Below are 24,639 nucleotides of genomic sequence, written 5' to 3'. Positions count from 1 at the left end.
TATCGGAAATATCATTGGCAAATATGTTCTCCCATGCAGTGGGCTTTCTTTTTTCTTTTTCTTTTCTTTTCTTTTTTTTTTTTTTTTTGGTAATAGGACACAGGTAGAGATCAGTAGACACATTTTATTTGTTACTTATACGAAGGAATTTTTCCTAATGCTTAGTGATCCTGTATTTTTCTTCCACGCACCCCCCCCCGCCAAAAAAAATGGCAAGTGAAAGTAAAAAGCAATGGAATATTATGACACTTTAAGGAGTGCAGACACTCACACACATACACACAAATACATTTCCACTTAAATAGTTATCACCTCTCTTAGTGGCTTTTAATATGTTATTTTCCTGAAAAGAGTAACTTAATTATGAACAATTACATTTTATTTCATGCGTTTTAGAATTACAGAAGCTCAGTGTTTTAAAATTTTAATTTAAAAAGTACCAACTGAAGGTACATATTAAGAAAATATTTTGATTAGTTAAATTTATTTGCTATTTGAAATTATATTAGTTTATATTTCTTTTTTTAAAATTTAATAAATCTTTATTGCTCAGATTATTACAATTGTTTCTCCTTATTCCCCTCATAGCTCCCCTCAACCCGGTTCCCACCCCACCCTCTGCCCTTACCTCCCCCACACTGTCCTCATCCATAGGTGTACGATTTTTGTCCAGTCTCTTCCTGCACCCCCCATACCACTTGCCCCCTGAGAATTATCAGTCCACTCCCTTTCTATGCCCCTGATTCTATTATATTCACCAGTTCATTCTGTTCCTCAGATTTTTAATTCACTTGATTTTTAGGTTCACTTGTTGATAGATATGTATTTGTTGTTCATAATTTTTATCTTTACTTTTTTCTTCTTCTTCCTCTTCTTAAAGAATACCTTTCAGCATTTCATATAATACTGGTTTGGTGGTGATGAACTCCTTTAGCTTTTTCTTATCTGTGAAGCTCTTTATCTGACCTTCAATTCTGAATGATAACTTTGCTGGGTAATCTTGGTTGTAGGTTCTTGTTATTCATCACTTTGAATATTTCTTGCCACTCCCATCTGGCCTGCATAGTTTCTGTTGAGAAATCAGCTGCCAATCGTATGGGTGCTCCCTTGTAGGTAATTAACTGTTTTTCTCTTGCTGCTTTTAATATTCTCTCTTTGTCTTTTGCTCTTGGCATTTTAATTATGATGTGTCTTGGTGTGGTCCTCTTTGGATTCCTCTTGTATAGGGTTCTCTGCACTTCCTGGGCTTGTAAGTCTATTTCTTTCACCAGGTGGGGGAAGTTTTCAGTCATTATTTCTTCAAATAGGTTTTCAGTATCTTGCTCTCTGTCTTCTTCTGGCACCCCAATAATTCTGATGTTGGTATGCTTGAAGTTGTCCCAGAGGCTTCTCTTTTGTTATTTTTATTTTTTTTAATTGTTTGAAGTATTACAAATAGTAGTACATATGTCTCCTTTTTTTTCCCCTCCATTGACCTCCCCCCGGCCTCCCCTTCCCCCCAGTACATTTCTTTACCTGCCCCCCCCCCACCAGTGTCTTGTATCCATTGGTTATGCTTATATGCATGCGTACAAGTCCTTCGGTTGATCTCATACAGCCCCGCCTCCCCCCGCCCCAACCTCCCCTGCCTTCCCGCTGTAGTTTGATAGTCTGTTCAATGCTTCTTTGCCTCTGTATCTATTTCCCCCCCCATTTCTTTCCTTTAAAAAATCTTGCCTCTGCAGACTAGAAATAAACATATAATAACAAAAAATGTTTGAGTCCCAATTTCAATGTCCAACAGTTCTGAGTCCCCATTTCAACGTCAAACAGTTCCTTATGTGTACATGTCAGCAATGATATCTGGATGGTGGGCACATGGTGGCAATGCAGGTCCGACCCTCTCTGGTTTGGTCCTAGGTAACCTGCTGCGTCGCACAGCTGCTGACTGCTAGCGTGGCAAGGCGTCGTCAGCGTCTCCCATCTCTGGACTGTTTCTCCTCTTGTCTTCGTGGTTGGAGCAGACCTGTCAATTCCTCTCTGTTGCAGGAATCCACATGGTCTTGGAGTTGTTTTCTGAAAATATACATATTCTCGACCAAAAGTTAATAAAGGAATCTTTTCTATATAATTGATTTGGGATCCTTTTAATTTTTGCCCAAACGATTTTCCTTTGTCTTATTTAGACACCATGTGTGTTTTTCATGCGTGTCTTGCTTTATGGGGGGGATCTCTGCCCTTCCAGGCTGCAAACTGTCTCACCAGCTGCGCCTCCTTCGCCAATTCGGGCTGGATTCCACTCGTTTCAGCTGCTCCCTCTATTTGCTCCGGGACAAGGCTCAGGACACGTCCGTCTATTCCGCCGCCATTTTGTCTCTCCCCAGAGGCTTCTTACACTATCTTCAAATTTTTGGATTCTTTTTTCTTTTCCGGTTGAGTGTTTTTTGCTTCTTTGTATTTCAAATCTTTGACTTGATTCTTGTGTTCCTCTAGTCTGCTGTTGGGTCTCTGTATAATATTTTTTATTTCAGTCAGTGTATGTTTAATTTCTAGTTGGTCCTTTTTCATATCTTCGAGGGTCTCGCTAAATTTATTGGCCTTTTCTAGGATATTCTTGAAAAGCCTTATAAATGTGGTTTTGAATTTTATATCCAGTCATTTGTTTTCCTCCATTTCTTTCGTTTGTGATCTGTTTCTTTGCCTCCACATTTTCGCTGCTTCCCTGAGTTGGTAGGGTAGCTTTGTGTGCTAGGTGTCCTATATGGCCCAGAGGGTCAGCCTCCCCAGTTAACCTGAGGTGGACACTCTTGGTGCACCCCTTTGTGGACTGTGTGTACAGCCTTGTTGTAGTTAAAAGCCTTGATTGTTGTTGGTATCACTGGGAGGAATTGACCTCTAGGCCAGTTGGCTGTGAGGATCAGCTGTGTCTCGCAGTGGGCTTTCTTACTGTTTTGTTGTGATCCATTTTTAACAGTATTTACTTATGTCAGTCTTTTTTTCAAGCAAATACACATTAAAATTGATACAGCAACACTAAAAAGGAAAGTATTTCTTTAAGAAGTTTACCATCCCCTAAAAATCTCACAACCCAATAGTGGTCAATAGTGTCATAGGGTAGATTTCCAGGAGTGGAGTGACTGAGGAACAACAACATCAAAAAAAACACACGCCTTTTTATACTGTACCAGCCTCTTCCTAAGAAGATTCAGGACATAAGTCTTAGCAAGTTCCTCATTTTATCATGAAAACTAAGGCCTGGTGCACGGGATTCATGAACTTTGGTGGGGAGTTGGGAGGGAGGTCCTTCATCCCAGCCTGCGCCATCTCTCCAGTCTGCATTCTGGGAGCCCTTGGGGGATGTCCAACTGGCAATCAGACATCCTTAGTGCTGCCGCAGAGGAGGGAGAGGCTCCTACCACCACTGCTGCTGCACTCGTCAGCCATAAGCCTGGCTTCTGGGCTTCTGGCTGAGCAGCACTCCCTGTGAGAGCACATTGACCACCAGGGGGCAGCTCCTGCATTGAGCATCTGCCTCCTGGTGGTCAGTCTGCATCATAGCTACAGGCTGGTCACTCAGGCTTTTACATATATAAACTAGTGGCCTGGTGCACGAAATTCATGCACATTAAAAGGAGATTAATTAGAGGAAATAATTTAATATTGCTATTTGCCCTTTCTCTGTAATAGAAGTGTCAGAGATGAAAGAAAATTAGTAAAATGTATATGAAAACCTTCCTCCTGTCAGAGTCTGGGGCACACCACGGGACCCAGAGTCTAGTCCCCGCCCACCCACATTCGCCTCAAAATTGCTGAGATCCAGACCCGGCCGCCCACTCCCCCCATTGGGCTAGATCCAGACCTGGCCATTCCCACCCTTGTCAAGCCCTGCCGGGCAGGGGACGTAGCCTCAGGTCCCCTGGCCTGGCCCAGGATGGGGGGCGTGGCCTGAAGTCCCCCAGCCCAGACCAGGGCAGGGGGGCATGCCTTGAGATCCCCCATCAAGCCCTGCCAGGTGTGGGACATGGCCTGAGATCCCCTGTCAAGCCCTGCTGGGTGGGGGGCATGGCCTGAGGTCCCCTGTCAAGCCCCGCCAGGCGGGGGACGCAGCCTCAGGTCCCCCGGCCTGGCACCGGGAGGAGGGCACAGCCTTAGGTCCCCTGTCAAGCCCCGCTGGGCGGGGGGCGCGGCCTGAGTTCCCCTGACCCGGCAATGGGGGTGCACCTTGAGGTCCCTTGTCAAGCCCCACTGGGTGGGGAGCATGGCCTGAGGTCCCCTGTCAAGCCCCGCCAGGCAGGAGGGCACAGCCTCAGGTCCCCTGGCCCAGTGCTGGGGTGGGGGGCGCAGCCTGAAGTCCCCTGTCAAGCCCCACCTGGTGGGGAGCGTGGCCAGAGGTCCCCTGGCCTGGCGCTGGGGCGGGGGGAGCAGCCTGAGGTCCCCTAGCCCAGCACCAGGACGGGAAGCACACCTTGAGGTCCCCCACCAAGCCCTGCCGGGTGAGGGGCGTGGCCTTAGGTCCCCTGGCCTGGTGCCAAGGTGGGAGGCGCAGCCTGAGGTCCCCTGTCAAACCCTGCTGGGTGGAGGGCACAGCCTGAGGTCCCCTGTCAAGCCCCACGGGGGTGGGGGAGGGCATAGCCTCAGGTCTCTGCTGATTGCTCGTTAAGCCTCCTTATGGGAACTTGGCCTCAGTTGTGGGTGTAGCCATCTTTGTGTCGGAGTGATGGTTAATTAGCAATTCCCTCTTTTTTTTTAATTTTTTTTAATTTTATTTTTTAAAAAAATATATTTTATTGATTTTTTACAGAGAGGAAGAGAGAGGGATAGAGAGCTAGAAACATCGATGAGAGAGAAACATCGATCAGCTGCCTCCTGCACACTCCCCACCGGGTATGTGCCCACAACCACGGTACATGCCCTTGACCGGAATTGAACCTGGGACCCTTGAGTCCGCAGGCCGACGCTCTATCCACTGAGCCAAACCAGTCAGGGCGCATATTCCCTCTTTATTAGATAGAATTGCAATCAAAGGAAGGGATGTAGGTGGGTTATATGAAATCCATTGGTGATAGACTAGAGAGGAAGCAGAGCAGGGAAACCCCTGGGATTTGATAAAAAGTAAAATGATAGACATACTTAGGTGGGTGCAGGAACAATTAACATAATAATGAAGGAATTTGTGGTATCTGTCCTGGTGCTCAGGCAAATTAGGTTGTGCCCCAAGGGGTCTGGAAAAAGGGAAGTTACAAGTTACCCAGACATTTCAAGGGTATGTTATTATAGATGCAAAAAGACAGGCTCAGTTAAGGTAAAGGTTGACCTTGTCAGTGAAGATATAGGCCTAGGATGTAACCACCCACCATAACTGCTTTTAGTTAAAGTTTAATTTCAGACCGTCCTTTGTTACTTTAGGTCTCTGAGTTTGCAAGACCGACATGCAGACCTTCCCTGAGCTTGTCAGGTTTGCATGTGGCCCCTTTCGTCCACACCTGGTTCATAGGTCAATGCTCAACCACCCCGCCAGGCCAGCTGGGCTCAAGCTGCTCTTAATGGTACTTGAGGCTGTCCCTCACCCTTGGTGTCATCAGTAAAACTGGGTGGGTGGGTGAGGCAATCAACAAGGGAATTATTTCTTGGACTGCTGAAGTGAGACAGAGATGAATGGCAAGGCTTCGGCTGTCCCCGCAGGCTGTGGGCTAGGAGGGCAGGTATTTGAGGTTTAAGGACTGTGCGACCAGGAGTCCTCAGGACTCCACTCCTGCTTTTTCTCCAGCTCATTCATTCCTAGAGCAGGGTCTCTCCATGCGGTAGATATTACTACTGTAATCCCATTTTACAGATAAAAAAACAAAGGCTCAGCATTGAGATGGGTCTTACCTGAGCCCCACCCCCGCAAGGTGCCTAGGACCCTCTTCCTCAGCCTGGCGGCAGGGCCTCGTCCCACCTCCCGATCGACAGACCCGCGCAGTGGGTCGGACTCCAGGGGTTCGAGTCGTGGACGTTCCTGAGCAGTCCCGGCCTCTGCCGCCTCTGCCGCCTCTGCCGCCTCTGCCGCCTCTGCCGCCTCTGCCGCCTCTGCCGCCTCTGCCGCCTCTGCCGCCTCTGCCGCCTCTGCCTTGCGGAGGCCGGGAGCCGCCCTCCGGATCCGGACTACCCGTACCTAACTCCTCCCTAAATGCAGCCCGCTGCTCGGGAACCCCGGAGTCCACAGGTCTTCCGGGCGCTGGTGCATCATGGGACGTTCACATCTCCCCCTGGCGGCGCCGGAGAGAACTGCGTGCTCCCTCCTCCCGCGGGGCCTGAATGGGTGTGGAAACCTCCATCCTTCCCCGCCCCCGCGCTCCAGTATTTACCTTCCTTGACGTCTTCCGGCCCGCGCCCGGAAGTCGGCGGAGATTACCATAAAAATTGGTGGCTAGAGGTGCCCGGATTTGCCCTCTTGGTCCTCACTTCCGCCGGAAGTAACCTCCAGTCGCAATTGCCCTCTGCACGCGCGGGCATTGGGTACCTCGCACCGGTTCTCGGGGCATGAGTACGACCACAATGGCCGTCACCACCTTGCTGCGCGCGACGCCCCTCTTCAGCGGTGAGGGGGCGGGGCGGACGATGACACTTGGGGGTCCGGGGACACGTGGTGGTTGTCGGGAGTGGCCGAGCTCCGACCCGCGCCCTGGTTCCACGCCTCGCCTCTGCCCCGCAGGTCTCGGCGCCGGCCCGACCCCACTACTGCAGGGCCTGTTGCGGCCGCTGACGGCCCCGGCACTGACCCTCTTGTGCCGCGGCCTGGCCGTGGAGGCCAAGAAGATCTATGTGCGCGACAAGCCCCATGTGAACGTGGGTACCATCGGCCATGTAGACCACGGCAAGACCACATTGACCGCGGCCATCACGAAAAGTAAGCGGGTTGCTGAGGGGGCATCCGGCAGGGCCCGCTCTGCAGGCGGGACCTGGAGCCAGGGAGGCGGGGCCCGCACAGTGGCTGCTGGAGGTGTTTAGTGTAGCCCGAGGAGCCAGAACTCAAGTGGGCGGGAGGTGGGGTTGGAAGATTTCTGTTCAGGAGACAGATTTCCCCTGAACATGAAGAACTTAGTGGTGCATAAATTGGGGGACCCTAATGGCCTCCCTGTAGCGTTAGGGACCGCTCTGTAAGCGGAGGCTTTACCCTAGAACAGGGGTCCTCAAACTACTGCGAGCCACATGCGGCCCGCCGGGTGCCGCTGCCTGCCCTGCTTAGCAGCCGACTGGTCCGGGTCCCGCAGTGCGCATAGGGATTTGTTCATAGTTTTTTTTTTAAAACTATAGTCCGGCCCTCCAACGGTCTGAGGGACAGTGAACTGGCCCCCTGTTTAAAAAGTTTGAGGATCTCTGCCCTAGAAAGTCGCTGAGCAGGACCTTCAGGCCCTTCTTTCTTTCTGACTGGTTATCTCTGCAGAAGTTGAGGGAGGGTCCATCCCCCAGGCTGTCCTTTTAAGGTTGTTTAAGTGGGAGGGGCCGGGGGGGTGTGCCGAAGCCGGGCCTCTACCTCTGGAACTAGAGCTGAGAGCTGTGTTCTCTTGCCTTCCCCGATTAGTTTTAGCTGAGGGAGGTGGGGCCAAGTATAAGAAGTATGAAGAGATTGACAATGCCCCGGAGGAGCGAGCCCGCGGTATCACCATCAATGCAGCTCATGTGGAGTATAGCACTGCTGCCCGCCACTATGCCCACACAGACTGTCCAGGTCACGCAGATTACGTTAAGGTGAGAGCATTTCTGGGGACAGGCCAGGAGCTGCCTCCTGTCAGGAGAAATGTTAGGCTTGTGGGAGGAGCTTAAGATACTCAAGATGTATAGGTTTGATATCATGCATTTGTGGGCATGGCCACTTAAAGTGGGTGGTGAGATGGCAGAGAAAGGTGAGCCTCAGTTCCTAATTGCTGTGCTTGGCTAGATGGATGTGCAGCTGAGGTCACTGAACGAGGCTGTGTTTCCTCTCCTCCTCCTCCTCCTCCTCCCCCCCCCCCAGAATATGATCACAGGCACTGCCCCCCTTGACGGCTGCATCCTGGTGGTGGCAGCCAATGACGGCCCCATGCCCCAGACGCGAGAGCACTTATTACTGGCCAGACAGGTATGTGGAGCCTGGGTGGGAGTGGAAAGAGGAAGAGGGGGGAGTTGGGCCACTTAGGACACCATCTCCCTTTTTCCCATCTGCAGATTGGAGTAGAGCATGTTGTGGTGTATGTGAACAAGGCAGATGCTGTCCAGGACAATGAGATGGTGGAGCTAGTCGAGCTGGAGATCCGGGAACTGCTCACTGAGTTTGGCTACAAAGGGGAGGAGACTCCGGTCATCGTAGGCTCTGCCCTCTGTGCCCTTGAGGTGAAGGCAGGATCAGGCAGGGGCTGTAGTAACAGAGGATGGGGCGGGATAGGCATCTGGAGCTGTGCTCTGAGTCTGGGGGGTACTAGTAGTTCTTGGTAAGCAAAATGGAAACTTCCGAGTCCTGTCATACCCCTCCCCCACCCCTTCCAGCAACGTGACCCTGAGTTAGGCCTGAAGTCTGTGCAGAAGCTGCTGGATGCTGTGGACACTCACATCCCAGTGCCCACCCGGGACCTAGAGAAGCCTTTCCTGCTTCCTGTAGAGTCCGTTTACTCTATCCCTGGTGAGGACCGTGCTCATTTGCATTCTCTCTCCCTAACAAGAGCCTTGCCCAAGGTCCCTAATATCCTTTCTTGTTCCCTCCCAGGCCGGGGCACGGTGGTGACAGGTACTCTAGAACGTGGAATTTTGAAGAAGGGAGATGAGTGTGAGTTCCTGGGACATAACAAGAACATTCGCACTGTGGTAACAGGTATAGGAAGAAAGCCTCGAGACCCAGGGGCTGGCTCCAGGATGACCTCTGCCTTGCAGATCCCTGTGCCTTCCCTTTGCTCCAGAGGTCCTTGTCTCCTCTTCTTCCTCCTAGGAATTGAGATGTTCCACAAGAGCCTGGAGAGGGCAGAGGCAGGTGATAATCTTGGGGCCCTGGTTCGAGGCTTGAAGCGGGAGGACCTGAGACGTGGCCTGGTAATGGCCAAACCAGGTTCCATTCAGCCCCACCAGAAGGTGGAGGCACAGGTGAGGCTTCAGGCAGTGGACAGGGCTGATTGAGATGGCTTGCCCCCAAGAGGCAGTGCTTCTAGCCACTTGCTCTCCTTTCCAGGTTTACATCCTCACCAAAGAGGAAGGTGGCCGCCACAAGCCCTTTGTATCCCACTTCATGCCTGTCATGTTCTCCCTGACTTGGGACATGTCCTGTCGTGTCATCCTGCCTCCAGGGAAGGTATGGTGGGCATAGGGATGGGATGTGAAGGAGCACTCTTCATATTAGGCCTGCCTCACTTACAGTTCCAAAGATGTGACAATGTGGGTGACTTTTCTTTGGGTGAAGAGAAGCTGGCTGATGATGTAGATAAACCTAGTGATGGAGGTCTGGACCAATGGATTTTGGAGGAATGAGTCCTCACCCACTATTCCCTAGGCTGAAATAGTTGAAAAATTTATATTACCATTTACCCAGAGACTTCTCAGAAAAGGGTATTTCTTCTTGAGTTTTACTATACGTAGGGCTTAGAGAAGTTCCTAAGAGACCTCCTTAGTCCAAAATTTAAACGTTTTCCCTTAAGAACATACCTTAGGAATACTGATCAGTGGTCCTTTTTTTTTTTTTTTTTTTTATTGCCTTTGCATATTCTGTTTGCATCTGCCTGATAGCTGGGATGAAGCTGTTCCCAGAAATAATCATCCTGCTGCATTTCCCCATAATCATTAACTTTGGTTGGTAGCCAACAAAACAGTTGGGATAAAGACATCTTGAAGGCCATGTACGATTCTATCCCCTCCAGGAGCTTGCTATGCCTGGGGAGGACTTGAAGCTTAGCCTAATCTTGCGGCAGCCAATGATCTTAGAAAAAGGCCAGCGTTTTACTCTGCGAGATGGCAACCGGACCATTGGCACTGGCCTCGTCACTGACACAACAGCCATGACTGAGGAGGACAAGAACATCAAGTGGAGTTGAGTGCGGACCTCTGCTCAGGCTCTTGTATGCAGGGCTGTGCTGGCCAGTGTTCTGTTTCTCATGCCCCTTCCCAGGGCATAGGCTGCAACCCAGCAGAGTTGCAACTAGACTATCACTTCTCCTGGCCCGAAGGGCCACATGGCCTGCCAGGTGAGGTAGGTCAATAAACTGTTCTGTGAATAGTAAGCTAGCCTGGTTTTGTGTCCTTTGTTTAAGTTGGAACGATAGAGGAATATAAAAAGAGAGCCAGAGCCAGGCTGGTGTGGCTCAATGAGCCAGGTCATGGTTCGATTCCTGGTCAGGGCATATACCTGGGCTTGATCCCAGTAGGGAGACATGAAGGAGGCAGCCTATCAATAATTTTCTCTCATCGTTGTTTCTCTCCCTCTCCTCTCTGAAATCAATAAAAATATATTTTAGCCCTAACTGGTTTGGCTCAGTGGATAAAGCGTTGGCCTGCGGACTGAAGGGTCCCAGGTTCGATTCCGGTCAAGGGCATGTACCTTGGTTGTGGGCACATCCCCAGTGGGGGACATGCAGGAGGCAGCTGATCGATGTTGCTCTCTCATTGATGTTTCTAACTCTATCCCTCTTCCTTCCTCTCTGTAAAAAATCAAATATATTTAAAAAATAAAAACGGGGGAGCCACAAGCCCCCCAGTCTGCAGGCTGATGCTCTATCCACTGAGCCAAACCGGTTTCAGCTCTCATCGATGTTTCTAACTCTCTATCCCTCTCCCTTCCTCTCTGTAAAAAATCAGTAAAATATATTAAAAAAAAAAAAAAGGAACCTACTGACCAGGATGCTGCCTCGAAACAAACAAAAAAAAGAGATAACATTCAGCAAGGAATAATGGGTACACCTTTCAAACTTGGATCCTGACAAATGAGTATATCCCAGACATCCTACTAAGCAGTCCTGAGAGGGGAGGCTGAGGGCTCTTTGGAAAAACTCGGAACCTGATCTGACTCCAGAGAACAGGCTCAAGGGAAGGATTTAGGATTAAGAGGGGGATTCCTGGCTGGATGGAGTATAAGCTCCCAACTTTGAGATTTCTGCTCTTCGGAGTAAGATAAAACCAACCTGCAATTCTTAACTCATCAAAAGGACTACTAGGGCCCTAGCCAGTGTGGTTGTTGGTTAAGTGTACCATGCACCAAAAGGCCGCCAGTTTGTTTCCTGGTCAGGGCACATCCCCAGGTTGTGGGTTCGGTCCCCAGTTCAGGTATGTATGGGAGGCAACCAATAGACGTTTCTCACACCAATGTAAAAAATTACTTTTTTTAAAAGTACTACTACTTGTCCTAGGTGGTTTGGCTCAGTGGATAAAGCATCGGCCTGCGGACTGAAGGGTCCAGGGTTCGATTCCAGTCAAGGGCACATGCCCAGGTTGCAGGCTTGATCCCTGGTAGGGGGCGTACAGGAGGCAGCCAATCAGTGATTCTCATCATTTCTCCCTCTCTGAAATCAATAAAATATGTATTAAAAAAAAGTACTAGTTAACACCTGGAGTTACATCATTCACAGTACTAGAGACCTACACTTCAAACATCCTCACGTCTGCCTGGCCAGTGTGGTTTAGTGGTTGAGTCTCAACGTATGAACCAAGGGTTGAGGTTTGATTCCTGGTCAGGGCATATGCCCAGGTTGCTGGTTGGATTCCCGGTTGGGGTACATGCCCAGGTTGTAGGCTTGATCCCCAGTGGGGGCGTGCAAGAGGCCCTATTGCTGTTACTCTCTCTCCCTCTCAGAAAGGTTTTCCTGCTTCCATCATTGCCCCCAGAACCCCAACTGACATCCCCTAGAGAGCTCTTTGTGACCTCAAAACTTCTCCTCCCTCTCCAACCCCATGCCCACCAGTTTTCAGATCCTGGGAATTCTTTCCCAACATCTCATCTTCATTCTTCCTGTCCCAGTCCCAGCCAATTTTCTCTGGCTTTGCTCAGAGCTGGAATTTCCCTGCCTACAATTAAGCACCAGTCCTTGTAATTCCCTAAGGGTGAAATAATCTTTTTCACAGACAAAACCAAGGCCAGGTGAAAAAAAGAATTCCTACTGCTGCCTGGAACAAAAAAATCCCCAAACCTCTGAAGCCTGATTTTTCTACATACTATGCTTGGTTCTTGTCCTAGTTTACCTCCAATTCCCCATAACCTGGCCCCTCAACCTAGCCCTCTCCCCTTTTCCCACTGCAACTTCATTTTTATAGGTCTCACCCATACCCAAGACCATTCACCAGTCAAACCTTTATTTCCAGTGGCCAAACACACTGAAGTGTAAATCAGTAGATGTACTTCATGAGGACCAATCTGGAGGTGAGAAAATTTGGAGGACCTGTACAGCAGTAGAGCCAGAAGGGCAGCATCCTCAGGCTGAAGGGCCCACCTTGGGAACCACATCACACCACATTTAAGACTGATGGCCACAATCTTAACTGTATTCTCCAAAAAGTAAACTTTAGTCAGGTTAAGTTAGTTTAAAATTTTATTTTTTTAATTTTTTTTTTAATATTTTTATGTAATAAAAAGTAAAAGTCCTTGTCCAACCATCCTTGTGGGGCATCTGTCTCTCACGCAGGTCACTCGAGTTAATGGGGAAGAAAGAACAGGGGGCCCAAGTCTGACATATAAATAATAGAAAATAAAAGATCTTCCGTCTCCAGTGGGGGATAGAGGATGGGAGGGCAAGATGGGGTGGGGCAGGGGCAGGGGCAGGGGCAGGGGCAGAGCAGGAACCCCCCCACCCCCGTTGGACCCTGGCCCACCCACTTTGAGGCCTCTCCCATTCAAGGTGCTTGGCAGGAATTCCCCAGCTCCCCCAGGGAAAGGGGTGGGGTGGGGTTGGGGAGCTGGGACTGGTCCGAGCTGCTGGGGGAAGAGACATAGAGATCACTCTTCCCTCCACTCATGGAGGTCTCAGGTCGCGGCCAGGACAATCTTCAGTTCCCCGGGGGGTGGAAGGGGAGCTGCTGGGAGGGATGAGATTGAACTGGTTGGAGGGGAAAGAGAAGAGAGCAGGAGCATTAGAACCCAAGCAGCTGTCCCTTCATCCAATGCCGTCCAGTGTGGGGTGTGGGGGGAGTGTGGGTAGGAGCGGCCTCCTCAAGGTGTCTCATGGGGCTGTCAGAAGCACAAATCAAACACTGTTTCCCAGTGAGCCAGAGCCCTTACTCGTGTGCCCAGCTCAGCCCCCCAACACCCCAGCCTGGCCCTGTCTGCTGCGCTGACCTTACCTCGGCTAAGTCAGGAGACAGTCGGGGTCACTGAGAGCTGGGGAGGCAGTGGGGAGGGGGGCTGCTGGATCACAACTGAGCGAGGACGGAGGGAAGCAAAGGACAGAGCCAGGAGCAAGCCCCTGGCGGCGGCGACTGTGGCTTCTGCCCACCCTACATACTTCACAGACAGGTGCAGGTCGGCAGGCGCCCTGTGGGACAGCCCTGCCTCCAAGACCCCTCACTCCCCACCCAGAACCCGTGCATCCTGCCCCACCTGCAGCCCATCAGCTCTTCCATGCCAAATTCCCCCAGCTAACGAGAACTCACGAATCCTGTCATCGGCTCCTCCTGGAAATCCAGGCGCCTGGCCAGGCTGCTCACCTTGGGGGTGTCCGATGTAGGGGTAGGGTGAGGGTGTGGAAGCTGAGAGTGCAGGCACCCCACTCTGGGGCACTGCGCCTTGGGGGGGTCCCCCATGGCTCTGGGGTGGGTGCAGCAGCATCACCTGGGGCGGGTGGGGAGCCCCAGGGTGTGGGGGCGGGGCTGCTGTGATTCCAGTTTGGACATGGGCCTGCAGAAAACACAAAGTAGTTAGGAGCACCACAGAAGCCTGACAAAGGCGCCAAGAATCCTAGCGTCAGGAGCATGATGTAGAGGCAGCCTGGCACCAGGGACTCAGGAATGGGACAGTCTCATGGCCCAGGTCCTCATGGTAAAACAGACCCAGACAAAGCAGGTTCCTTGAGTTCTTACCTGGGTAACATGGGCCATGTTGGTGAAGCCGTGGGGCAGCTGCTGGTGGGCATGGATGGCATACACGGCAGCTGGTTGGGGGAAGCTGCTCTGAGGGGACTGGGCAGAAGGTCCCGGTGGCAGAGAAGGAGGCGTGCCTGTCAGGGCCCCTGGGTGGTACAGATTCTGCTGTGGCTGTCCACTGCCCAGGTGTGGAGCCTGCCCTGCCTGGTGCTGTCAGAGGGAGGGAAAGGTTAAGCGCCACTCACTCCTCTGATACCCAGGGCCTTCTACCCACTGACCCCTAATCCTCACCGCTGGGGAAATACCCCAAGCTCTACCACTCTCCTTCAGCCCCCAACTCCTGCCCCAACCACTCAGCTCCCCTACGGCAAGCACCTGGACAGGACTGGGGGCCGCATGCTGGGACTGTGGCTGGCTCCCCGTAGGCGTGGTGGCCGGCTGCGGCTGGTGGGCATGGAGCTGCGTGGCATGGTGTGGATAGGACTGGTGAACAGTGGCTACAGATGGAAGGAGAGAGATAATCAGTGCTGAGCACACTGGAGGGGACTGAGGAGCACAGCCTGGAGGGAGAGGGTCCAGCAGAACTCACCATAAAGGGCTTGGGGGGTGGGCTGCTCTGCTGAAGGGTACTGAGGAGTGGAGGACGACACAATGGCCTGGGGATGGCTCCCCGATGTCAGCATGCGTGGGTTGCTTTGAAGCATGGGAGCAAACACCGGCTGGAAGTGGCAAAGAGAAATGGTCAGCATAGGACTTGGAAGGCACAACCTCTGCACAGCAATGCTCTGGGGCCTTGTCACAACTACCTTGCTGGACATTCACAAATAACCTAACTGCGTAGGTGCTATTTTACTGACACTTTAGTGAAGGCTTGGGTGGTGGCTGTCTTTTAATTTTTATTTTGTCTGGGGCTTGGGTCTTAGGTGCCTTGCAACAGATCCTACTAGAGCTAGGACTGAATCCCCAGCCTGGCACCACCACCCAGAACACCGACTGCCTCTCTCACCCAGCTCCTCTGTGTCTGGGAGGTGGAGATGGGATCTCTAGCAAGGCCTCTGTACCCTCATGTCCCTCCCGTGCTTCAGTCACCTGTGAGGGATAGTGGGCCATGGGTTGCATCATGGTGGGCTGGCCTGGGAACTGCTGTGGGTTGTAGGGGATGTAGGAAGAATAAGGTGTAGCAGCCACCAGAGGTGGGCCAGCAGCAGCGGCAGCCTGCATCATTGGAGGGGCTGAGGCAGGCTGGTGTTGGTCCGAGCGCTGGGGAGGCAGGGAGCCTGGGGGCAGGGAAAAAATAGTGCAGAGCTCAAGCTCCATCTGCCAGGAGGCACTGGGCAGTCCCGACTGCCCCTCCCGACCCTGCTCACCTTTTGCTCCCCGGTACTTGCCCTGCTGTCCAGGCACTGAGTTGGATACAGGATATGGATACATCTGAGGTGCCTAGGGACAGTAATGCAGATAAGGCTGAATGACTTGCTTACAAATACCCAGAACAGGTCTGACCTGGTCCCTCAGCCAGCCCAACCAAACCTCTTACAACACTGGGCCCACCGAGCCCCTTCTCTTACCTGAACAGCTGGTCCCATGTGGATCTGAGGTATGTAGGAAATGTACTGGGGGCTGTACAGCCCACTCTGGCCTGCTGTCAGCACCGGGATGGAGGGAGTAGAATGAGTCCTGGGCCCCGGAGAAGTTGGGGTACTAGTGGATTTATTCTGTAAGAGACAAGGGAGGACGTGTATAAAATATCTTACGATTTTCCTATTACTCATAGCAACCCCCTTGCCTATACAGCAACAGCATTTATGGATGGAGTATTGTGTGCCAAACACATTCTACACTCTATTTTGGTTAAGCCTCACGTCAACCCTACGAGGTGGACACACTCGAGTTATAGCTGACAATACTGAAGCAGAGAGGTAGGGTAAGTGGCTTGTCCGAGATCACAAAGCTTATAAAAAAGTACAGGGTTTTAAGCCAAGTCAGTGAGTCCAAATGAAGCTCATGCTCATAACTACAACACTCAGACATTCCCTGAACCAAATGCTAAGTATCAGAGAGAAACAAACCAATACTTGTCGGACACATCACAATCCTTTGCCACCCAGCCCTGAAATTGGTCTGTTTTTCCCAAATCAGCCTACACACTTTCACACATCTTCTGCCTGGTGGCAAGTGCTCTTCCCTCCAGTGCTTTTACCCCATTCCCAAGTCTCCTTTATGGAAGATGCTACCCCATCTCACCACAGACAGCAGAGGCTTTGCAGGATTGAACTCCTTGGCATTAGGATTCAATGTGGATTTCTTCACTTGTCTATGAGAGAAAAGCAAAGTAAATCCTCATGGCTTGCCCCCCATCACCCGACACCCACCCACCTCCCGCCCAACTCACTCGGCAACAGGGCCCTCATCCTTGTCATCTCCCTTGATGAGGCCCACTGGGGGGCTGCCAGTTTGGCTTGGGCAAGGTGGTGGGAGCTGATCTGGCCCCTCCGTGCCTCCTGCTGGTGGCAGGGGCGGTTTGTCCTCCTTATCCAATAAGGACTCTGTCTTGGAGACCGGGGACCCCATGGGCTCTGAAGTCAATAGACCATCAACTTCCTTCTCCTTCCCTTTGGCCTCCTCCTTTAAGATCCGGGGAGGAAAAGGATCCAGGCAGGTCTCAGGCGAGCTACTGGGCTGAAGCTGGAAGAAGAAAAATCACACATACAACACCGGTCCAGACCCAAGGCCTTGCTTCCTTCTTTCACCCTTGCTCTTATCTCTTCTACCCCACCTAGTCCTGTGCCTCTTCTTTAAGTTGCCCAGACCCACTTCACCTTCATCCTGTTAACATCCTAGAACTCATTCCCACACTTTTCTCACCTTAAACTGGGCCCCAAACTTTCTCAGTTCTTCCAGTTGAAAGCGTTTCTGTTCATTCTGAAGGCCAGGGACTATGAGAAACAGTGAAAAGAGAAAATATACATTTCTTTTTTCAAAGGTGGCTACACAGTGCCAGTAGCCCACAGTACAAAAATCTAAAAACAGAAGAAGAATCCAAGGCCTAATAGACTGTTTTTTTTGTTTTGTTTTGAATAGACATTGTTTTTGAATTCCAACAACTTTCTAATTGAAATGCTATCCTAATCAAAGGGGCATTATACTTTGGCAGAAAAAAAAACAATCCTCACCTTTCCCAGATATCCGGGACAGCTCCTGGGATTCCAGAGTTCTTCCAGGGTCCTTGGCCACGAGTTCTTTTACTGAGCAAGAAGAGAGACACCTGAAGGTCCTGTTTCCCAGAACCACACTTCACATTGTCCACAGCCCTGAACCATCTGGCTCTTACCATCCGTGGGGGCCAGTGAGATCTTTGGAGAAGCTGGGGAGATGGAACCTACTCCAGGATCCACAACTGATGACGTCACAGGGATGGAAGCTGAAGAGGTTGGTACTGCTGAGCCAATGGGAGGCTCAGGACAGGAAGCTGAGACTGGGGCAGGGGCAGCCGACTTGGGAGAGCGTGGGGGGTACATCCGGCCCACTGGAAGAAAAGGGAAAGCTGCACAATGGCTACTGCTGGTCAGTTATCAATGGGTACAAAGGACTTACTAAAAACACCAATGAAAGTTTATCCACTCTTTTATATACAAGTTCACAGACCTAAATGCCTAGAAGGGCAAAGCAGGTGAGATGGCCTCATGGGCACCACGAAAGACTCAAAAAGGGCAGTCGTGACTCAGTCCAGACACCTGCAGCAATGCAGCGAGAGAGGTCAGTGTTGCCTCAGCCGGTGTGGCTCAGTGGACAGAGCATCGGCCTGCAGACCTAAGGGTCCCAGGTTTGATACTGGTCAAGGGCACATACCTTGGTTATAGGCTCAATCCCCAGCCCAGTCAAGGTGTGTGTGGGAGGCAACCAATCGATGTGTCTCTCTCACATTGATGTTTCTCTCTTTGTGTCTCTCCCCTTCCCTTCCAATGTCTCTAAAAATCAATGGAAAAATATCCTCGGGTGAGGATTAACAACAACAAAAGGACAGGTCAGTGTTGGCAGAACTTCCTGTACTTCAATAAAATTAGAAATTGTCTGATTTCTCCTATTTTAAAGTGTTGGCAACTAATTTAAACAAAGTTATCTGCCAGCCAGACACACCCACAAATCCAGACACACCCATGAATCACTATATTGGGGTTTCTGCATGAGGGAAACTGAAAAATTCTTTGCTAAAAAGTATAAACCCAAACCTTTCAAAATGCTTTTTACATCTTGAACTGTCTCCCAGCCCAGTATTCTAACAACCGACATTTGTATTTCTACAAATTCCTACCCATCTCTTCTTGTGACATGCTGAACTGTACCTGCAGGCGGAGGTGGAACAGAAGCTTCTCCAGAAGGCCTACTGCTGGGTGAAGACAGAGTCTTGGCACCTCTCACAGGCCGCTGTGCCTTAGGGGACATGCGGGAAGGGCCTATTTTTTTTTAAAGGTGGGAAAAAAAGAGGGAGAGTACCTGCTAGTACATTACCACAAATCCATCATCCTTCCAACCCATTCCTTTCAATTATCCTTCCCTGTCCCCAACATGTCTGCTTCACAACTCACCTCCATTAATACCACGTGTCTCAGAACCTGGGCCAGGGCTGCTATTGTCAAGATGGTGAGGGCCACGGGGTGGCAAAGAGCTAAGGCCAGGTCGGCCGCCCCGAGAACTACTGCATCGAACTCCTCCCCGGGGACCTTCCCGAACTCGTTGGGGTAGAGGGATATACTTTCCTTCCCTGGGGGTGGAGGGAAGAGTTCAAATGAGGTCAAGTAGCCACAAAATCCACACATTTTGGAAAGATGAAGCCCTTCCTTCTAAAGGCCACCTTCCACCCAACACACACACACACACACACACACACACACACACACCCTCACATTGTCTCTCTCTGCCTGGCTCCAGCTTTTTGCACTACCCCACTTGAAGATCTGTCCTAGTTAAATGTTCTGTGGCTAGAGGCTTATGACCTTACATTTTGTCAACCCTAACCCGACCAACCAAGCTAATATTCCATAATTCTTCCACCCCTGTCCTATGAGAAAAGCAGTACCACATAGTAGGTCAAGGTGCATCTTTTACAAGATACAGATCATCAAGTACAGTTTGATTCTATTTTCACAAAGGGAGGAATAAGAGATGCATATAGATGAATATGCAGAGAAAAAAGAGAAAGAATATATATCAAAATTCTGAAACAAAAATCTTTTTCTAACTTTAGTCTTGTTACTATGGGTAAAGCACTTAACCACTCTACATTTTAATCTCCTAAAATAATAATTGGGAATAACTAACCTACATTTTATATGGCTGTGAGGCTCAAACAAGAGTGTACAAGCCCTAATTGGTTTGGCTTAGTGGAAAGAGTATCGGCCTGCAGACTGAAGGGTCCCGGGTTCGATTCCAGTCAAGGGCATGTACCTTGGTTGCGGGCACATCCCCAGTAGGGAGTGTGCAGGAGGCAGCTGATCGATGTTTCTCTCTCATCGATATTTCTAACTCTCTATCCCTCGCCCTTCCTCTCTGTAAAAATTCAATAAAATATATATATAAAAAAGAGTGTACAAAACTTTTGGCCCATACAATGAGCCCCAACATACCAGGCTGCCCCCAGGAATTACCTAGACACCAAACTGGGGCTCTCCCGTCCTGAACCCTGCCGCTGGACTGCACTGTGCTTCTCCTCTTCAGTGCGTCCATCGTCATTCTCCATGGCAATCCGCAGGCGGTACTGGGGGCTCGATTCAATCTCCCGAGCCAACTGGGCTGCACGCAGCTCCCGCTGACGAAACTCTTCTGAGTTGTCCTTCTCTAAGGGCACCCTGAGAAGACCACCAGAGACCACCACCATCCCAGTGCCAGGGGACAAAGGGAAAAAAAGAAAAAAATTTCTATCAGTCCTATCACAACCCAGCATATATTTAATGGACATCTACTAAGTCCCAGGCAGAGCAGCAAGGCATCTATGATTGAAGGGGACACTTGAAACACATATTTAAGTACATTTTAAGTTCTAGAAGAAAAGTATGGACAAATGGGCAAGCAGTTAATTTTACTCAGGAGGTGGCCTGGAATCAAGATTAAAAGCAAATTTTGAAAGCAGTTCACAAGATATAACAGGAGTGGGGAGAGGGCAATCTGAACATCCAGAAAAGCGTGAAAAAAGCGATGTTCCACCTAGAGACCTGCCCCTCTGTTGGTGACTCCATGCCTCAAACTGCACCACATGGGGAGTACCAAGACACTCACGTGTAAGACGAGAGACTGCTATCATAGGTGGTCTTTACACCATAGTTCTCCTCATTGAACTTGAACATTTCATTGGGGTCCCATCCATTGGACTAGGAGGAAGGAGGGAGAATGTTTTAAAACCCAGCGAGGAAAGCAACAATGACCTATCATTTTCCATCAGACTAAAAAATTTAAAAATCTGACCATACCATAAGTGGAAAAATTGGGACAAGGCTGGTGAGAATGCCAACTAGAACTACCAACTGCAGCACAAATTGACAATAACCAATAAAACTGAAGTCATAAAATCTAAGAAATCCATTTTCAGGTTTATATCCCAGAGAAATTTTGGTATATGTGCATGTTCTAAAAATTCAATAAGGCAACTATAATGACAAGCACAGATCAGTAGGGAAAAAGAGAAATACAGTTTGGGTATTCATAGATAGGTTCATATGTAGAACAGTACACAACAGTTAAAAGCAATAAACTAGATCTATGGAGCAACACGAAACATTCAAAAACAGGCAGAAAAAGGAAATTGTTGTACAAATTAAACAGCAATTCTCACGAGAATTTTAAATGATTCAAAGTATAGTAGCTGTTTCTTTGGAAGAGAAATGTGCCTACACAGTACTCACTCTTGTCTATACTTTGTGTTAAGTTGACTTGAAGCAAATATTAACAATTGTCAATCACAGATGGTGGGAGCACAGGTATTTTTGTTTTGTTACGTTCTGTGCCTTTCCATTTGGAATCTGATGTCGTGAATAGGCAAGAGTAAATGATCCCCCCAACCCCCCGCCCCGAAGCAACCCAGTTCCAAGAATGACAGTGGAGTCCATAACCCACACCCTGGCAGCAGAGCTGCCCAGCTCTCAGGGTCTTGGGGAAGGAGACTGTACCATATCAGACTCGAGGTCGTAATCATCACTGTTGCTGTCACCACCCTCCCAGCGCTGAAGCACCTTCTCTTTGTGTTCCCCATTCACCTTCGAGTTCATGGCAATGGCTGAATCAGTGAACTTATCTGTGGGCGCAGAGATGAAGATCAGGAATCATGTGGTATCTCACAGGCTTTCCCCCAATGCCCCCCTTTCCATGAATTGTTCAGAAGCAAAGAAAAGTTTACGTGTGCCACAGTTTGGGGGTTGTGTAGGCACAGCATAAAATTTATCATCTTAGTAAGTTCAGAAGCAGCAAGGAGTTGAAAACAAAGCAAACAGGAAGAGCTACAACAAAGGCCAAATTCATCCCATATTATCTTACATATCAAGACACATTCTCAAGAAAAATCCAGTCATCTTCCTCAGAAAACAAGTAAGATAGTAAAATGGATGGTTATAGGAGCAAGTCAAGCATAATGTAACTGCTCTCAGCTCTCCACTCACAGAGTGGGTTTGACGTAAGAGCATGGAACAATACCTTTAGTGGCATAATTGAAGTCAACGTTTCGGAAATGGACAAGCATGACATCACTTGGCTTAAACACCATGGTGTCCACAATGTCTTCCCGACGAGGGCCACCTACTGGCTCAGATGCTTTCCGGTGCACAGCGTCTACTGCCAGTTCAAACTAAAAAAAAAAAAGTCCCATTTTCCAACACCCAAGGTCAATATCAAGAAGCATGAAGGCAAATATGACTATTTTTCTCTTTACCTCTCTAAACTTCCCAACATCATGCATAACATCTTCTCAGTATCAGCCACAGAACTTAGCAAAAGTCCCCAAATTAAAATTTTACACTTTAAATTTTTACATTAGAGTATCCAGCCCTCAAATTTCAGACCTATGCCTTTCATTGCTTGCAGCACTGAAATCCAGCGCAAGCCTGAAGAAATGAGTTAACAGCCATAATGTTGTCCAACACCACTCAATTCACATCTTCAGTGAACCTACTTCATTCTCCCTCTTTCCACACAACTCCAAAAATAAGCTAATTTAAGTACACTGACCTTTGAGCTCAGAGTCTTGAAGATACCTTCATAGGTGGTACCATTCTTCACCTTTACATCACAAGTGGAGCCCTAGGAAAGTATGAAAAATAAGAAAATCAAACAGATGCATGGCATCCCTCAAACAACCTAGAGGTTAAGTACCTACTTACCACAACAGCTGTAAGGAAATGCAGCATTCTGGAATTGTTGTAGACACCCTCAAATACCTGTCAGTAACATAGGAGGTAGAAATAAATAGCCAGTCAACATCTCACCTTCCTTCTAAAAATCTGTACTTCCATACTCCCACCCACCTTGTATGAGCTGGGACCCCTGCCCTTCTGAGCCTACCTGACTATTTCTGTACCTAACCAGTCCTCTATTCATACATATGCATCTTTTAGGTCTCTGTACCTTTTTTTTTTTTGGGGGGGGGGGCAACTCACCGGTGACTGTGGGGGTCCCTTCCCAGTGCTTTGTCCCCTATAAGAGGAAATAAGAAACTAGTTATTGAAATCTGTTCAATCCCTCTTAGACAATTAATTTTAAAGGACTTGGTATCCTAGAACCACACACTATGTGAAAATGCTGATCTAGGCTAAAATTCATGAAGATTTTCAAACTTTCACCTTATAGAAGAAATAGGCACAGACATTATAAACCACTAGACACATTTCCTCCAAATGCCAGTAAAATAGACTTCAATCAACAACCACTGTCTCCCTTTCTCCAAGGGGCCAAGGCTGCATCCTTCCAAGAGACCATTGCTACGGCATTAGATAATAATCCATCTCAGATGTAAGAGTAAAGCTCAGGGAGTACAGACCCGGAAGTACCTAGCGCAGGCACGTTACCTCCCAAACAGAAAAGACAATCCTTTTCAGGGCCTTACGCCCCAATTCCTGGGAGGACGGTAGACCGTCTACAACCACCTTCTCGGCCTCTTTACTCATCAGCCAGTTACCCACTCTGAGAGGGTCGTCAATCGTCTAATAACCCCGCTCCTCGCTGGCTGATGTAACCGGCAGTTGAGGAGGGTGATGAGGGGGCCGTTGGCGGGGCTGGGGGGACAGCGCAGCCGCAAAAGGTATCCACCGGGAGGCCTCGCCCGGTCTGCGCCTGCGCACTAAGACCCACGGGCCTCTTCAAAATACCCCCTCCCGCGATCAGAATCCACTGCGCCTGCGTCTACCACCACGCTCAGTTGCATTAACCCATACACAAATCGAGTGGTGTCTACCACTCAGCCATGAACCCCTCCACGCACACTCCCAGCCACTGCCCCGTTACTGGGGCTTGTGAATGCCTGGGTCTTAAGGCAGAGAATCCACGCGCACGTACGCAAAGGGCACGCGCGCTCGGGAGGTTCCCGGGCCGCAACCCGCCCCCCCCCCTTCTCTCCTTCCGTCCCCCCGCCCACCCAGCTCCCCTCCTACTGGCCAGACCAGGAAGGGGGAGGTGGCAACCCGCTCCAAGTCCCTCCCTCCCCATTGGCCAAACTGTGGGCCGCGCGCCCCCCTTCATTGGCTACGGCCCGGACCCCTTCCTGCAGCTGACTCCCCATTGGCTGAAGCCGGGAACCGCGAGACCCTTCGTGGTAATGGAGCTGGGGACCCCGATCACCTCTTCACCCCCCCAACTCCTCGTTCCGATGCGCTAGCGGGGTGCGCCCCGCCTGCCCCTAAGGCCCAGGCTGCGAGCCTTAACTAGGCTGAGAGCCGAGCATGGCCCTTAAATGTCCCGGTGGCTGTGGGGGGACCCTTTTTCCTTTGACCTGTTAGGACCCATCCCCAGCCGCATGGGGAAGGGGGGCTTCCCCCGTCCTCCCTCAAAGGTGGCCAGGCTAGGAGCCCGACTCGCGCGGTGTACTGAAGTCCAGACTGGCGGGCCGGAACCGAGCCGCTGCTGCCCCGCAGCCTGCGCTCCAGCGCCCAGAAACCCAACCCTCCTCACCTGGCGCTGCCGATGGCCGCTGCCCCTGGCCTCTCCTGGTGTTGCTGCTGCTGTGACGGCAGCTGCGGCGCCAAGATGCCCTCGGCTCCCCGGCGGAGCCCGCTCCCGGCAGCAGACGCAGGCCCCAGGCAGGGGGAAGCGGCAGCGGGAGGTCCTGGGGGAGCCGAGGAGGCGGCCAGGGGACCCGGGAGGCCACCGTTGGGAGGGCTGGTGCCCCCGGGAGGCCGGCGGGCCACGGCCTGTTGCGTGGGGGGCGGCTGCTGGGGCTGGGACGTCTGTTGTGGCGGCTGAGGCTTCAACATGATGGCAGCGTCCGGAAGGGGAATTAGGGGGAAGGGAGGGAGAGGAGGCCGGGGCTGGGCCCCCGCCGGAGAGCGCGGGAAGCGAAGGGGATTGGGAAGCTGGGGACCCGCCGTTGCCGGGCGGGGGGGTAAGGCCCGCAGTCTCGGGGTGGATAGAGAAGATCGCAGCGCGAGGAAGCGCCGCGAGGCGGAAGGGGAGGGGGTCTCG

At 50.6% G+C, this 24,639-nt stretch overlaps 3 protein-coding genes and 1 long non-coding RNA gene across 16 annotated transcripts in view; 2 read left to right on the top strand and 2 right to left on the bottom strand.

Annotated features, from left to right (window-relative positions):
- The window catches only part of SH2B1 (SH2B adaptor protein 1), a 28,025-nt gene extending 21,879 nt beyond the window's left edge, over window positions 1–6,146 (bottom strand). Inside the window, exon 1 of the mRNA XM_080677824.1 lies at window positions 5,851–6,146. The gene's annotated coding sequence lies outside the window, so the exon portion shown is untranslated. The remainder of the gene's footprint in view (window positions 1–5,850) is intronic.
- Window positions 6,147–6,421: 275 nt separating this feature from the next.
- Window positions 6,422–10,437, top strand: TUFM (Tu translation elongation factor, mitochondrial). Its single transcript, XM_080679646.1, has 10 exons — window positions 6,422–6,559; window positions 6,674–6,868; window positions 7,544–7,710; window positions 7,976–8,080; window positions 8,167–8,331; window positions 8,485–8,617; window positions 8,702–8,806; window positions 8,921–9,072; window positions 9,158–9,277; window positions 9,840–10,437. The coding sequence occupies exons 1-10, from the start codon at window positions 6,502–6,504 to the stop codon at window positions 10,011–10,013; spliced, it is 1,374 nt and encodes a 457-aa protein (XP_080535772.1). The 5' UTR covers window positions 6,422–6,501; the 3' UTR covers window positions 10,014–10,437.
- Window positions 10,438–12,528: 2,091 nt separating this feature from the next.
- ATXN2L (ataxin 2 like) lies at window positions 12,529–24,572 on the bottom strand. 13 transcript variants are annotated; one of them, XM_080678803.1, is made up of 24 exons: window positions 24,130–24,572; window positions 22,623–22,659; window positions 22,347–22,403; window positions 22,195–22,266; window positions 21,664–21,814; window positions 21,144–21,268; window positions 20,257–20,348; window positions 19,629–19,829; window positions 18,570–18,745; window positions 18,327–18,437; window positions 17,315–17,509; window positions 17,157–17,228; window positions 16,849–16,919; window positions 16,376–16,668; window positions 16,228–16,297; window positions 15,552–15,698; window positions 15,351–15,423; window positions 15,073–15,260; window positions 14,573–14,702; window positions 14,359–14,480; window positions 13,981–14,193; window positions 13,609–13,798; window positions 13,246–13,405; window positions 12,872–13,001 (listed from the first exon to the last, which is right to left on the bottom strand). In XM_080678803.1, the coding sequence occupies exons 1-23, from the start codon at window positions 24,429–24,431 to the stop codon at window positions 13,251–13,253; spliced, it is 3,243 nt and encodes a 1,080-aa protein (XP_080534929.1). In that variant the 5' UTR covers window positions 24,432–24,572; the 3' UTR covers window positions 12,872–13,001; window positions 13,246–13,250. The 13 variants fall into 13 exon arrangements, with proteins under 13 accessions (XP_080534931.1, XP_080534932.1, XP_080534933.1 ...); XM_080678809.1 differs by having other exon boundaries at window positions 13,246–13,282; XM_080678805.1 differs by lacking the exon at window positions 13,246–13,405 and having other exon boundaries at window positions 12,529–12,978; window positions 13,555–13,798.
- LOC308253405 overlaps window positions 23,666–24,639 on the top strand; it is a 33,829-nt gene continuing 32,855 nt past the window's right edge. The window contains exon 1 of the long non-coding RNA XR_013961130.1: window positions 23,666–23,773. This is a non-coding gene — a long non-coding RNA (uncharacterized lncRNA). The remainder of the gene's footprint in view (window positions 23,774–24,639) is intronic.

Source organism: Plecotus auritus (assembly GCF_963455305.1).
Source record: "Plecotus auritus genome assembly, chromosome: 7".
In the NCBI taxonomy this organism is placed as follows: domain Eukaryota; kingdom Metazoa; phylum Chordata; class Mammalia; order Chiroptera; family Vespertilionidae; genus Plecotus; species Plecotus auritus.
Note: the sequence above shows the minus strand (reverse complement) of the source record. Positions and strands in the feature narration are given on the sequence as shown.

Coding starts and splice junctions, on each gene's coding strand:
- TUFM (XM_080679646.1), top strand. CDS start 6,502: ATGAGTACGACCACAATGGCCGTCACCACCTTGCTGCGCGCGACGCCC. Junction 6,560..6,673: donor CGCGACGCCCCTCTTCAGCG/GTGAGGGGGCGG, acceptor TCTGCCCCGCAG/GTCTCGGCGCCGGCCCGACC. Junction 8,081..8,166: donor ACTTATTACTGGCCAGACAG/GTATGTGGAGCC, acceptor TCCCATCTGCAG/ATTGGAGTAGAGCATGTTGT.
- ATXN2L (XM_080678800.1), bottom strand. CDS start 24,431: ATGTTGAAGCCTCAGCCGCCACAACAGACGTCCCAGCCCCAGCAGCCG. Junction 15,424..15,551: donor ACATGGGACCAGCTGTTCAG/GTAAGAGAAGGG, acceptor TACTGTCCCTAG/GCACCTCAGATGTATCCATA. Junction 14,703..15,072: donor TGGCCCACTATCCCTCACAG/GTGACTGAAGCA, acceptor TGCCACTTCCAG/CCGGTGTTTGCTCCCATGCT.